The 16,430-nt window shown below is 37.8% G+C and overlaps 1 protein-coding gene across 1 annotated transcript in view; it reads left to right on the forward strand.

The window, feature by feature from the left end:
- The window catches only part of RYR2 (ryanodine receptor 2), a 296,407-nt gene extending 295,157 nt beyond the window's left edge, over positions 1-1,250 (forward strand). The window contains exon 104 of the mRNA XM_081335695.1: positions 39-1,250. Coding sequence (XP_081191821.1) covers positions 39-134 — 96 coding nt within the window. The 3' untranslated portion in view covers positions 135-1,250. The remainder of the gene's footprint in view (positions 1-38) is intronic.
- Positions 1,251-16,430: the final 15,180 nt, after the last annotated feature.

The following is a 16,430-nucleotide window of genomic DNA, read 5'->3' on the forward strand; positions in this document are numbered from 1 at the left end:
ATGAAAGATATTGTAAAATTGTCTTCTGTGTTTTTCAGGAGTCATATGTGTGGAAAATGTATCAAGAACGATGCTGGGAATTTTTTCCTGCCGGTGATTGTTTTCGAAAGCAGTATGAAGATCAGCTTAACTAATTATAATTGAGGACCATCCCTTGAGATTCCATCAACACCTTTCCCAATTAATTCCCTTGGGAGCATTCATCAGATTTTCCAGACCCGTTAAACAGGGTGCTGTTTGGCGCACCAAAACCATTTTTTTAATGACTCCTCTGTTCTTTTTCTTCTGATGTTGCTTTGAGAACAATGAGAACTTAACTCTAGCAAGAGAAGAAAAAAATCCCACACAGCAAATCCCCATATGTCACATGAATACATTTACACAAAAAGAGACTTGTGACAGATTTTTTTTTCCTTCTGAGACTGCCTGATGACTTCTTTAAATAGGAGAACACACGTGGAATAATGTGATAGTCACATTTCTTCAGTCATTTATTTCATCATCCTGGAAGGAATTCTGTGGTTTGCAGAGGGCTTTAAAGGATTCTGGGGGACACTAAGTTGTGGGGAAATAGTGCCTTACTATATGTAGGTTGAGCTATGCAGAAGATGAGTGCAAGAAGACATCTTATATTTTCTTTATCTGTCCTCTTTTGCCTCCCATTTTAATATTTATTTTATCTTTTGGAAAGATTTGGGTGGGATTTGGTTGTGCAAACCTTTTTAATAAGATGATGGTGTGTCTCAGGATAAAAAGTAGTAGTTGGGTTTTTTGTCATTAAGTTAAATTCACAAGAATCTTCCTCTTTCACTCTTTCACTTATTTTGGTAATGCTGTGATGCAGCACTGTAACTTTATGAAATCTTTGTATGAAAACAAAAACATTGCAGAAAAAATGTTAAAAGGAATTATTTCATTGCATGTTTATTATGCAAGTTTAAACAACAGAAAGCAACCTTTTGAAGCAAGTTGATCAACATGAAAAAAAATCACAATAATATTCATAGTAATCAAGTGTTGTGGGCTTTATCGTACATTTGGAATCAGTGTCATCAACCCACAAGTTATGTATGTATTATGAACTTGCCAGTAGTTTGGTTTCATTTTTCTTTTCTGTTCCTTTTGTTGCTGTTCATTTGGCTATTTGTAATCATTAGTGGAATTAAAGCTTTTCTTAAGTTAGTTTTTAAAATCAAAGGTTAAAAGCAATATCCATTCAGGGATTTCATTAGTTGCATCATGAAGCACCAAGAATGTGTAACACTCCATGTTGAGTCCTTTTTAATTGTAACACCAATCAAATAAAAAGAAAGATTTGGAATGGAAGTAGAGTGGTTTTTCTCTCCCTTGGCTTCGTTGTGAATCATTTCAAAATGAAGAGTTTGTGATTTTGTTTTTTTGGTGAAATTGTAGAAAAAGTTCTATACTCCTAATGTAGTGGTGGCTTTGGTTCCCTTGAATTTTTATATTAATTGCAAATATTAATATTAATTAATTTTTCCTTTTTATATTAATTGAAAATCATTTGCTTATCCACAGCTTATGGTACAATAAGATTTATTAAGTAATTATGTAGCTAAAATGAAGATAGCATCCTGCACTAGCGTAATTTCTAAAGAAAACCCTTAAAACTGGAGATTAAAGTTCATGTATCTATTGAACGGGACTCTAAATCACCAACCCTATACTGTAATAAATTTTTAAGTTTTGCAAGAAGCCACAAAATTATTTATCATAGGAAAAAATGAAAAATATCCAGAACACTTGGTTACCATCTGGTGAGTCAATAACCCAATTGGTTTGTGACTATTGTTTGAAATACTGAATATCGAATGTCTTAATTCTTCAGTGATATTTTATTGTGTGAAATTTCAGGCTTCTACTCCAGCTTACATGATCGTTATACAGTAGACGTGTAGAGAAACTAACTGTAAGTTTACCACGTATTAGAGATATTTTGAACTAGGCCAAGTAAGCAAATTAGCCTTTACTTTGAAAAGGTTACTGTTTATTCAGTTTTTGATGATCAGTGAATAAGAGGACACTAGTATATTTTTATTTAATAGTTTAAGATTACAATGTTGATATATATTTCATAAGGAAATAATTTCTGTAGCGCTAGATAACCTAATATGGAATCAGCTACCGGTTGAGCTCCGGACGGCGCCCGATCTTCGCTCCTTTCACCGCGAGCTAAAAACATACTTTTTTGAACAAGCTGGCCTGGCCTGATGGTGGACTGGGGGGTTCGTTATTGTTATTTTATTGGGGTTTTTAAGATGTATTTTTAGTATATGGGCATGTATTTAATTATTTTTTAACTTTTGTGATCTTGTATTTTTATTCTTGCCCTGTTCACCGCCCTGAGTCCCTCGGGAGAAGGGCGGTATAGAAATATTATTAAATTAAATTAAATTAAATTAATAGTTGAAAAATAAAATGTAACATACTTTTCTGTTTTGCAAGACAAAATTAATCTATTTCTGGTACTTAACTTTTTAAAAAAACCATTTTTACAAGATACAGATAATTTCATCAACAATTTGCAGACCCTTGTTTTAGATTTAACTTCTGCTACAGTATTCTGAGTAAGTATGTTCTTCAAAATTGTCTTGGTCTAATTGGGCTTATGAGGTAGTCTTCAATATTGGACTGTTTGTTTAAAGTTTTATTTAGAGTCCTTATTGCATGTAAGGACTATTTTTTTAGTTACATTACACTATCATGACTTCTATAGCCGAATTTGCACCATCAGACCAAGTAATTGTGCAAAAGTTTCTTTATATTTTCCCCTATAGCCCTAAATTTGCAGTGGATTGCAATAACAGATAAATTGTGGAACTCAAATTATATCTGCACATTTGCTTCTAACTCTTATCTTGTGCCCAATTTTTCCCATACTCTTAAAGTGCAATACTGAAACAATTGAAACATTTTTCTTATTGACCTTAGTTTTTAAGGTTAGCAGAGAAGTTTCTTCTGCATTTATTAGTGTATCTCATTTGTGTTGTTCTTAAATGTCTGCCATTATAGTGAATTGCTGACCTCATCTGTTAAATGACCACAACTAATAATATTTCTTTATGTAGGTCTTTATTTAGCTCCCAGCTACCTGATACAATTCTGGCAACCTTCTAATTATGTTAATTTCTACAATGATTTTGAAAATTTTGATTGTTTCTGATTTCAGGCTTCTGTTTTCTGTTATTTAGCATGCCTTGCACTCAAAGGCATCTATTTCATATCTAATAAAAATGAAATTAATCAGAACATTTAATAGGATTTAAGGATTAATTAATTATTATTGAGTAAAATGTTCTCAAGTTCTAAACTGAGAATGTTCCTGAAAGGATTGATTTGATCTTTAAACCACTGAAAAGGGGTTCAGTGATTTGTGTATGCCTGATTAATTAAATTAATTAACTGCTGAATAAAAGAAATAAAGAATCTACTGTATAATCATGATTTCAGTATAAACAAAACTATCTATAATTTCTCTGTTTTCTACATTTTGTTTATGAAGAAATGTATGGGAGAACTATTTGAAAATAACCAAGGTAGAATGCAGCACATTGTAAGGAGTACCAAAGATGTGTACAGATTTTTAATGTTAAAAGCATGTGTTCTACACTTGAATCTAACAGAAGTCTATTTAACCATAAAAAATTTCTAAGTTTCAAAATAGGATTGCACTGGGTTTTTTTTAATTTCTGGGTGGTTTAGCACCATTGAAACCTAATAATCTCACTAGCAATTTCTGTGATCAGTCTTGTGGTTTGGTAACTAAGCAGCTTGAACCATCCTCACACCAACATAATATTTCCTTCATCGCAAAGCACAAACAATCCTGAATTTAACAGTTTTTCAAAGAACATCTCCACTCCTGGATTGTCAGGGGTGAAGAATCAGGACAATGTGTTAAGTTCTAGTTAAGCTGATTTATTGCTTATGCTTATTCATAAGAATCTAGTCAACTAATGGTGAAGAGTTAACGACATTCAAGGCCGCTTGTAGAAACGAATAACTTCAGGCTGATTCCTCTTTTGATTCCTCCCCCAGGCTCTGCATCTCCTTTTCTTACATTGATCTTTGCAAGAGAAAACTCAATATTTCTTCTTCTGCAAATCAGCTTTCTGGGATAGATGTTCCATTGTGTGTGTGTGTGTGTGTGTGTGTGTGTGTGTGTGTGTGTTCCTATGTTTTAGTCTGTTGATGAGTTCGACTATTTTCCTCCTCAGCAAATGCAACGAACAGAACGCAATGTGAAAATGATCAATGTTTCCTTAAAACATTATTTCTACAATTGTCTGATTATCTTTGATATTAGCACAACCAGGTATAATGCTCTCACTTAACTAGACTCCTAACTAGACTACTAACAAAAGATTTCTGCTTGTATTGCTCCTTGTAAGACTGAGAGAGAGAGTGAGCTTAGGAAAAAAAAACAGTTTTGTGGATCTCATTAATCCAGTCAATCCAGGCATGAAATCCACAGACTTCAATTTTGCTCTGAGATTCTTAAAGCATTGGAGCATGATACCAATACCTCATAAATATTTAGATTCCTGCACCAATATGTACCCTCCTTTTCAAAGCAGAACTTCAAAATGACAAACATGGAAAAGTCTGAGATATATTCAGGAAGCGATGGGAAGGAACTCAATGAAAGAATATGCAGAAACTCCAAAGTGTAAGTGAATTATTTCCTAGAAAAAAGAATAGGATGCAGGAAGGATCGCTCAAAAGGATTAAATCTCAAATAATTAAAGAGGAAGGCTCAAGCATATAAACCCTTGGTACACCAGGCATGAAAAAAAAGATTAAGGTCATCTTGTTACGAATAGACTCCCAAGTGTCTAGGACTGGCCTAGAGAATTATATTCACCAAGACTTTTTTTTTCTGGCAGGAGAGGAATTTGGAGGCATGAGGTGGGCAGGAAGAGGAGAGCTGATGAACTGTTGGAAACTGCTCCTGTAAGCATGACAATGCTGCTATCTGAATGTTTTATCTGTACTGCTAAGCTCCAGTTGACAAATTGTTATATAATTAAGAATGGGATGTAAAAAAAACCTGTCCTAACAGTGTTGGTGTAATGGTTAAGGCACAGGGCTAGAAACTGGGAGCTCATGAGTTCTAATCCGATCAATAACATACCCATCTGAATGCATGCCTTAGAGGACAGCACCACTTAACAATATGGTATAAAACAAAGCTACACTTTTTCTTTGCTGTCAGGACGTGGCTCATTGGTATAGGTGTTCACAACCAAATAATGATTAAATCATAATACATAATATATTAATTGTACTGCAGAGGGGGGAAAATCAAATTTTCTTTCTCTGTTAGTAAGCATTAGGGAAGTTAATCAGAAGGCAATCTGTCAGCAGTATTAGTAAAGATCATATAATAACCTCATAATAATATTTGGAATAAGAATAATATTTCCCTTCAACTCATCCTGAGCTATCCTCACATAGCAGATCCAGGAAAGTAGTAGGACATTAGAAATAAGGTTCACCCTGCAACTTGATTGTATCTTACTAGTGGCTGGGTTTCATCACATACTGTAGCTTTTGGGAATGCTTTAAGTCGGGCACCTGCAGAAGAGCTATGGCTTATAAAATAGTAAGCTAACTTTCAGTGTAGGAAGGTAGCCAATAACATTAATTCTTAGTTTAGATCAATTCACAAAAATCTCCAAACATTTGTGCCACAAAAGAATGGAACTTGATAGCCTTGTTCCTCATAAGCACACCAAGAGGGATATGTAACATCAGAGCTGGAAATAAAGTGCATGGATTAACAGAAATTAAGTAGCAATGTACTTTTCCACCACAAATTAGGATCTGATCCAAGGAAAGCCTCCCTCAACCAGTAATACTTGTAACTGGCACCTAAGATTCTTTAGAGACCCTAGAATATTTCTTCATCCTGTTTCAGGTTCTGGCATTGCGTGCTGCATCTAGGACTAGAACATACTTATTTTCAGTTTTTCCTATTATCAATATGAGTCTGAAAAATTATTATTATGTTATATAGTTAAAACTAACACTAGCTAGAGAAGATAAAATGTATTAAAAATATAAAAGAAGGGAAAAAAGGGAAAGAAGGTAACCTTCCTCTTTGTTCCAGCAACTATAGATAACTTCAACAACTTATCACCATCTCTTAAACCAGAACAAACCATCTCTTCATTCCATATCCCACCCATTCTCTATCTACGGATTTTTAAAGACTTATCACTCCATCTTAAATCAGCAAAAATCCATAAAAAACATGTTTAACAAAATACATCTAATAAACTTTTTAAAAACCCTTCCTTTTATTTTTATATTCCATTTTCTACCTTTAAAGAAAGATCCCGTTTTATCTTTCATACCTATTCAGTAAAAAAAATCCCATAAAATGATCATCAATAACATTTTAAAACTATTTTAATCTTAATCAAATGTATGACCTCTCTTTCCCTATCTTATAGATGAGCAAAACCTTTACAATATCGACATCCAGTCCTAATCACAAAAAAAATCCATTAAAAATAATCAGAGATAACAACCCATCTATTTTAACCTTGATCAAATAAACCAACTTTATATTCTTTCCCCTGTCTTCCCACAATCCGTTCTCTTTGTCTTTTCTCAAAATAGTTGACAAGTCCCTTGATCCCAAGAGCTGTGAGGGCACAGTGGTTAGATTGCAGTACTGCAGGCTAACTCACTTCTCATTCCAGGAGTTTGATTCTGAGGCTGACTCAGACTTCCATCTTTCCGAGGTCAGTAAAATTTAATTTAATTTAATTTAATTTAATAACATTTATATACCGCCCTTCTCCCTAAGGACTCAGGGCGGTTCACAGGGCAGAATAAAATACCAAATACAAACATTAAAAAGAGATTAAACAGTTGCCCTAGTTAAAACAATAGAAGTACAATTCTAAAAACCCCAAGATAAAATTAAGAAACCAAAGATAAAACAACCCCACCAATCCCCATCAGGCTAGGCCAGCTTGTACAAACAAAAACGTCTTGAGATCGCGACGAAAGGAGCGAAGATCGGGTGCCATCCGGAGCTCTACCGGTAGCTGATTCCACAGCTCCGGAGCGCCCACAGAGAAGGATCTCCCCCTGGGGGCCACCAATCGACATTCTCTGATCGGTGGCACCCTGAGGAGGCCCTCTCTGTGGGAACGCACAGGGCGCAGGGAGCTTGATGCCGGCAGCAGATGTTCCCTAAGGTACTCCGGCCCCATGCCATGGAGGGCTTTAAACACCATTACCAGTACCTTGAATCTCACCCGGAAGACAACTGGCAACCAATGCAGCTCACGGAGCAGAGGTGTAACGTGGGAGTATCGGGAAACTCCCAACACAACTCTCGCGGCTGCATTCTGTACCAGTTGGAGCTTCCGGGTGGTCCTCAAGGGCAGCCCCATGTAGAGAGCGTTGCAGTAGTCCAGACGAGAGGACACGAGCGCATGAGTGACCGTGCACAAATCATCCCGGCTAAGATAGGGCCGCAACTGGCGCACCAGGCGAACCTGGGCGAAGGCCCCCCTAGTCACAGCTCCTATATGGTCTTCCAGGGTGAGCCGTGAATCTAGGAGGACTCCCAAGTTGCGAGCCCTATCTAATGAGAACCCAGATTGTTGGGGGCAATATGTTGATTTTGTAAACCTCTTAAGAGAGTGCTGTAAAGCACTATGGGGCAATATAAAAGTCCAAGTGCTATTGCTATTTCTGAATCCTGTAAATAAAGATTATTAACAATGCTTTTCTGGACTACTATGTCTTTTTTACCTGTTTTGTTTGTGTATCCAGTATTTTATCTTTTCTCATCTTCTTACAGCTTCTCATTTTTAGATCCACATTTAAATCAAATTAGTCTTTTTCTAATCAGACTTCTTCCTCTTCTGTGACATCATCTAGTTTATTTATAATACATAACTTTAAAATTAATTTCTGAGCACAATATTAATAAATCTCTCAGTAGATGCATTAATGCATTTATTTCCTTCCAATCATGTGTTCAATCTTCAAAGTTATCTTATTGGTTCCTCCGCCCCTCCAAATGGATAAACATAAACTGTTTCCCATGGTAAGGAGTCTCATGTTTAATTTCAAGGTCTTAATTCAAGACTATTTGGATCCTCAGTTCATTCAAAAGTTTCTAAAATTAATACTCTGATCACCTTTTAGTTGTATATTCTGATTTTTGGAATCAAATTATTAAGCTCATAGTTAAAACTTCTTTCTTAAAGGAATCAAGAATTGAAGAGTTTGGCCTAGTGGTTAAGGCACCAGGCAAGAAAGTGGGGGACTATAAGTTCCTTATCCATGAAAGGCAGCTGGGTGACCTTTGGCCAGCCTAACCCATCTCACACGGTTGTTATTGTGGGGGAAATAGGAGGAGGAAAGGGTGCTGGGTATGTTTGCTGCCTTGAGCTACTTATAAAAATTGTAAAGGTGGATGACAAACGCTATCACAGGCCATCTCCAGAAAGGATGCAAGTAATGAAATTGCTTGCTAGGATCAACAATTCTTGCAATATCTTATCAAAAGGTAGCTGTACTTTTCTCCTATGTGACTTCCTTCAAAGGTCCAATCTCTGCTAGCATTCTTTCTTGAATCATTGTTTTCTGTGGGTGTTTCTCTTCTGGGAAGATTTGGACCCACTTCATCAATGGAAAAGTAAAGCAAGTCCATTCAGCTTCCTTCCCTTGGTAGTGTGTACAGTGAATTAGAATAATCAATACCATATTTGCTTAACTGATACTGAAATAACCCAGTGGCGTAGCGTGGGTTGTCAGCACCCGGGGCAAGGCAAGTAATTTGCGCCCCCTAACCTGTGGATTTTAGCATTCGAGTCTCTTCCACTAGCTCAGGAATTCTGGGAGTTGAAGTCCATGAGTCATAAAAGAGCCAAGGTTGCCTACCCCTGAGTTAGGTTCAAGGCAAAAAAGGGTCTCTGGAGAAGAGGGAAAATGCTAGTTTAAAACTGAAACAAGGCAACTTTAAGGTGCCTCAGCTGTGATTTAGGATGAGACAAAGAGAGGACATGGCGTTGAAAATGGTTAATGGGGCATGTTTGTTCCACTCTTAGTGGACGTCAGGATAAACCCCACAAGAGAATGACCTTACAACAGATGTGAATAGGCTTGGACTACCGTACGTTTGTAGATTGAGTGCATACATCACATGGAGCGATGATGGGCTTCATCAAGATTTATGATCCCACAATTGGCTAGTTTTCTCCATCTTGTCCTAAACCCTGGATACCAACCACGGTTTATGGCTTAGCATGTGGCGTGGGGTTGACCCAACATGTTAGGCGACAAACAATGACTTCCAACTTACAATGCCTCAGCTTCCCAAGGTTATTCCAAAGCCGGAAAAGCCAACCAACCCACCCTGCAGCTTTGCCTGCTTAGGCTGTACCCCAGGAATTCATACTTGCTGCGGCGCCCGACCTATTTTCTGCCCAGACGCTGCTTATCCAAGCCAAGCCGCCTCCTTCTCTTTGGCACCTCGCCCCAAAGATTCGCTGGCCTGGCTGGAAACTCTCGCTGCTGGCGCCGTGTGTCGGGGGGGCGGTCCCGATCGCCTCTTGCAGGGGGAACCGAGTGGCCGCAGAGAGTCAATACGGCAGGAGGAGGAGGAGGAGGAGCAGCAGCAGCAAGCAGCCGCAGGTGCGGCAGCTGCAGTTGTTATCTTTACCTCCGGGAAAGGAGGAGACGGGGGCGGGAGCTGGGGCGGGGGGGCCGGGCTTGCAGGTTGAGAGCCAAGCGGAGGAGAGCCGCGGCGGGAGAAAGAGAGGGAGGCAAGACACCGCCAAGCCTCCCCACCCCCACCCGAGAAAGGAGGCGATCCGCAGCCGCGAGAGGACGGGATCCCGCTCTGGCTGGGCGCAGCGAATGCGGTTGCTTTCTACGCTCCGCCCGCTCGCTCGCTCGCTCACTCACTCGCTCCTCCGACCCTCGGCGAAGCGGAATCGTCCCCCTCCGGCGAGCTTAATGGGCGCCCCCCCAGATGTTGCGCCCGGTGCGGCCGGCCCCCCCTGCACCCCCCACGCTACGCCACTGAAATAACCCATCAGCAGGTTTAACAGCTATCCTCCCTCCCTTCCTTTAATCAGAACACGTTTGGTGCTGGCTATGTAGGGTCAACTATATTTGTCCTTGTAGGTGAAGAGGAGCAGGACATTTGCAAATCTGTCCGGCAAGAATTGGGAAAATCCTGTACCTGCTCTGAGGGGTATTCCAAAGATTGCAAAATGCTTATCCATCCTTGCCTTGAGAGGAAGATGCTGCTGCAATGATAACAAAAGGTATGCTGCCGAAAATGGTCATCTTCAAAGAGCAGCTAAAATATAGCTATCAATTAAATGAAATTGCCCAATATTCACGAATGTTGAATACCAGCAATGGAAATATAGAAGTTACTAAATTTGTTCTGGGGCTTTGAATTGAATGATGGAAGCATATTTGCTACATGACTTTGGATGCTGAACAGCTGTGGCTCAATTTCTTACAGGGCAATTTCACTGTCCTTAATGCAGAATGGAAAGAGGACCTGCCTCAGAATATAAAAGCCAAAATTACAGTTCAACCTAATGCATCTATTAGCCTTGAGTTTGCTCCTCTCAGTTCATTTTATAAAAATAGGTCTCTGACTGTAGTAGTGTTGATGGCTTTTAAAATGTCCTTATAGTTTGAAAAATATACTAAATCTTTTGATCATTAAGGTCCCAAGAATGCATCTTTCTCGTAAGTTGAAACTACGCATTAAATGTGAGGAAAGAAGCTCTCAACATGAAAGGTATGCTTTGAATAGAACACCATGTCTTACCAGGTAGGCGAGACTCTTTTTCTACCTGACTGTTTGAAATAGGAAAAAGCAATTTTTATATGGGTAAAGTGGATTAGAAAAGGACAGTGTATTAAAAGAGTTTTACATGGAAGATATATTGTAATAATAGAAATATTAAGAGCAAAATAGATGGACAAACCAGAGCAAATGAACCATGATAGGGCAGAAAAAAAAGCAAGATCATGAAGAGAATTAAAACATGTAATTAAGGCATAAGTGATATGTAATTATGGTGGAAATAAAATAATATGAGCAGAATAAAAATAACAAAAGTACAACAGCAGAATATTGAAACCAAGCTGTATCCATCCATCCATCCATCCATCTTAAATCTTAAGACTGTGCCACTCATCCTTTTGAGTCAATAGACTCTGAGTCCTTACTTTGCAGCCTTGAGAGTAGAAATGCATCTGCTTCATGTCCATAACAGTTCTGTCTGGTTTAAACAGTGCTATTCCTGTCTCACCAACTTCAGCCCTTACACTGAACATACATCCATAGTTTTTTTTAAACTTCTCAGTCTAGTCAATAGCCTTGCCGTTCCTTGCAATCAAATCTTAACCCGGTGTAATCCTTCTTCACTTTTTCAGGATTGGCCAAGAATGACTAGAGATTACCAACTGCTATGTCAACTACTTAGTTGCTCAATTAACAGAAAGTTAATCACCTCATTTAAAAACTGGTGGTGGTGGTGGTATTTATTGCTTAGTAATATTTTAAGGGAAGCGGTGGCTCAGTGGGTTAGGACGCTGAGCTTGTCGATCAGAAGGTCAGCAGTTTGGCGGGTCGAATCCCGAGTGCCGCGTAACAGAGTGAGCGCCTGTTACTCGTCCCAGCTTCTGCCAACCTAGCAGTTCGAAAGCACGTAAAAATGCAAGTAGAAAAATAGGGACCACTACGGTGGGAAGGTAACAGCGTTCCGTGCGCCTTTGGGCTGGCCACATGACCCCGGAGACGTCCTCGGACAAACGCTGGCTCTTCGGCTTTGAAACGGAAATGAGCACCGGCCCCTAGAGTAGGAAACGACTAGCACGTATGTGCGGTGGGAACCTTTACCTTTACCTAATATTTTAATAGATGTTGTAGTTAAGACATTTGGCTAGAAACTGGAAGATTGTGAGTTCTAGTCCCTTGGGCATAAAGCCAGCTGGGTGACCTCAAGCCTTTCACTTTTTCTCAGCCCTTAGAAGCAGGCAATGGCAAATCACTTGTGAAAACCTTGTCAAGAAAACCGCAGGGACCTGTCCAGGCAGTTTCTGAGAATCAGGCATGATTGAAAGGAAGAAAAAACTAATAATCTAGGGCATATATGAGAGTCCAGAAAAAAGACTCTACACCCTAGAATTATTTTTATTGCATGTACTAACAGCAAGGGATAACCTGTACTGAATTTTCATCTCCCAACACTGTTTATTAAAATCTTTGTGTGCCCTTTCCCATTTTCAACACTGTTTCCTGTTTGGTAGAATGTAAAAGTAAAATGTAAAAGTAAAGCTGTAAGCTTTACTCAAATTGCATTGGTGAAATGGGAAGACAGTATATATATAAAATTGCATTGGGATTACCTCTTCATTGGTCAGTAGATGGAGCTATTGTTTTATGGAAACTTCTTGGAGGTAAGTGAACAGCCAACTTTGTTCTTTATAATCTATGTTATAAAGATCTGATAATCATCTCAAGTTCTGATTGTAAAAAGGGTTGTGTTGGCCTACCCCACAAAGTTCTTTCCTGGGACTAATGGCAATTAAATGATCATAGGATCAATAGTATCTGGACATTTTAGTCTGTGAAGATTCTCAGTCATCCAGGTCATAGTTGTCTCAAAGGTGCTTTTTCAAAAGGAAACTGAACTGTTTTTTTCTTTTAAGGAAGAGATTTTGCTTCTCATCCAAGATGCTTCATCAGTTTTGGCAGGATGGTGGGGGCAATGGAAGGATTAGTTCTGACAGGAGGGGTGGGGTTTGGAAGGATCATATTTCTTTGCAGTCATCTGGTTGTTAGCACTCTCCCTGAGAGCTCTGGAGGACATGACTGCAAAGAAATATAATCCTTCCATTGCCCCACCATCCTGAAAGAACTGATAAGTTTCTTAGATTAGAAGCGAAATGTCTTCCTCAAAACAAAAACAAAACTAAAAAAGAAACCTGAGTCCAGTTGCCTTTTGAAAAAGCACCTTTGACGTTTTAGTGGTGTCAGAATAATCACACATTCAACAAATTCTTCTTTTGTCCCCATTTGTTTTCTTCAAAGTCAATTGTCCCAAGAAATGTTTATAGTACTTGGAAGTACTATACATTTATACAATATTATATTATACATTTAATATAATATTGTGTTTGGCGTCATTTTTCAAAAGCGGCTTGCAAGTGCTGCCTTTGGATTGAAGGTGATTGGCCCAAAATCTTTCAGCTAGCTTTGTGCCTGAGGTAAGACTAAAATTCATGATCTCCCAGTTTTTAGCCTAGGATCTAAACACTATGGATCTAAATTCAGTTAAGTCATAATTCAGAAACTTAAAAAGCAGTTGCTAATCTCAGGCAATTGAAGTATCTGGGCTTACTTTCTCCACAAAAATTATGTATCAGAAAGGATCTAGCAAGCTATTTTAGCTTGATGGAACAAGGTTATTACCTCTGCACAGAAAATCCACGTGGACTTATACTTTTTTCCTGAGAAATCCATGCCATGTAGGAGATGAAACTGCTTTTTTAGAATCAAAATTGTAAAGCTTGGTGAGCATACATGGAACTAGATCATTCTGGGCATTCCACTCTATATAAAATTTACCCCATTCCCAACTGCAAACTGTTATCCTTTGAAATATACATGCTCTGCTCTCCTTGCCAAGAAGCATTGAAAATATTTGTTTATTTGCTACTAAGACATTTTAGAACCTCTAGGAAGATAAGACTCCTTTCTCTATTTAATGCACACACACACACACACACACACACACACACACACAAAACTGGCACCTTGGGCACGTCATTTTCTTGTATGTCCTGAGCTAATTGCAAATCAAGTCATTCTGCTTAGCTAGATAATAGACCTGGCTATCGGGTGGACTAGAGACACACAGTTTTGACAGGTCTTTGGATATTTGCAGATACATTTAAGCATGTGGCGTGTTAAAGATATAGTAATTTTATTATAAAGTCTTTGCAGTGTTTTGACTTCATGAACTTTGTTAGGAAATAACTTGCTATGGAAAAACTGAAGTTGCCTCCGAAATTCCAAATATCTGCTTTCCATTAAATTACAGTGAGAGTCAATCTGTTCTTCAACCTCTTTAGCAACAGGTTACTTTCAAAAGAAGAAATTCATTCTTTGGCATTTGCTAGTGTCTCCCTGCTGAATTATTTTTGCATGTTCTTTGACATTTACAATGTCATTTTCCAGCCATTTACATTTTCCCAGCAGCTTTTACCATCTGAAGGACTGTAAAACCATATAAATGAATTTTTATATGTGGGCACTCTGACATTTATGTCTTAGTCCTTATTTAGAATTTAGAAAATTCCTGCATAGCAATAGCCAAAAAGGCAAAATTAACAACAGTACAACTTTGATAGCAGGCACTTCAGAATTACTTTAGCTGTACATCTTATACAACTTTTGCTTACTGTATTGCTAAATTAGATCCAAATGCAGTAATGATTTGGAGACATTGCCTCATAGATTCAATTCTATTTACTGCTCGATAAACCATTTTGAAATACTAGTGGTTTTCTTTCTGCAGATTGTCCTCTAAATTTCAAGGAACTGTGTTTAGAAACAAGAATAGTAGCTTAGTTGGAATCTAAGCTCCAAATTCATTCTCCATGTTAAAGCTCACAGGTGGTCCTAAGACACTCTAACTCAGCCTGATACCATTATTGTATGCTTTGAATAGCAGACATTAAATATGCCAGCTGGAAAACAAGATAAACATAAATAAATCAGAAGAAATTTATTTGGACAGAGATTATGTGTATTTCTATCATTTTTTATATCTAATTATTTAATTTTGGATATCTAGGTGAAGTGATCTTCCTCTGTAGACGAGTTATTCATATTCATAAATAAAAAGTTCTAGCTGTTAAAATATTTTTTATGTTTATTATATAAAATGAACACTAGTATATAAAATATTCAAATTTATTACATGGCTACTGAAAAACATGGGAGTCAGGTTTTTGCTGTTGGCAATGTTGACAGGATGAGAAAGGAGGCAACTATTCTCAGCGACCCTCATGCCATCAGAATGTTTTGCAGGACCACGTGGAAGCCTTCCCACACTAGTGTGATATTTTACCTCAATTAATTGAAGCTTGAGTGTGTGCCCACTTTTTTTGAAGATGTTCTTCTATGCTTTGGGCATGGGTTAACTGATTAGTCCATTGAAATCTGGTTACCTTGGAAGTGAATTTTTCAATCAAGTGATTTTTTTCCCCAGACAAAGATCTATCTTTAGAATACCATATATAAAACAATCGAGTAAGACAATCATAATGCAAACTGATTGGATGACCTTGTTTTATAAAGAAAGACTCAGTTAAGTTCCTGCAGGCTTCATCAGGGACTTGTTAAACTTTCTACAATGACATCAGCAACAGTAATAAAATGCTGGGCCTTGATTTTCATTCTCTTATGCAACAAGTTGGCTTCCTCATCTATTGGGCAAAAGCATTGTCATCTTGTTAGCATCTGAATAATGCTGATCACAGGAAAACCAATAATCATTTGGAAAAAAGAGAAGTTCTGAGCTAGAAACCTGATTTTGCATTCATTCATTTTAATCAATTCATTCCAATAATCCAGAGGCCTCTGCACGATATGTCAAAGGAGAACAAATTGTATTGCACTGTTGTGCAACAAGCTCCACCTGTTTTGTATGTGTTGCAACAGTACTTGCGTGAATGAAAGATACTGCTTTTGTCATTTTTATAAAAGCATCAGATGCTTTGGGGACTCTGCATTAACACCACATGGGATGAATACTATGTAAAATTAAAGAAATCCTACCCACTCAAGAGTGGTAGTAATGCCATTGTGTACACAGAAAATAAAGGTTGTCTTATCATTAACTCCTAAGGTTTGAAAAATGAATATTAATATGATTCAGAAGATCATTCCACCAAAATGCACATAATCATTCTGAAACCATATCTGTTATGACAATGCACCCAGCTTCTGGAAGTTATGTTAAAAAAGTTTGATTCATTCAGTAGTGGTGAACACCTGAAAGATTTCTTTCAACATAGTATATACATTCAACAGCAACTAAAACTTCTGAAGGGGCAAACCACCTTTATGTACTAAAAAACTTGTGAATTTTGACCATTTTAAATTTATGTGTTACACAAATTTAACTCCTCTCTCGTACCTCATTTACAACTGTACATTCTACATATTACAAATGCACTAGCTCTATTTATAGTGTATATATTTTTAAAAAGAGTATTCTTTTAAGAGGATTGTTACCAGCTCTCCTCTATGATTAAGGCATTATTCAGAAAAATTTACAAAACAACATACTAACATATAAGGAGAGGTTCTGGCTATCTAATACTTAACAAAAATC

This window comes from Vipera berus (assembly GCF_964194415.1).
Source record: "Vipera berus genome assembly, chromosome: 1".
NCBI classification, from domain to species: domain Eukaryota; kingdom Metazoa; phylum Chordata; class Lepidosauria; order Squamata; family Viperidae; genus Vipera; species Vipera berus.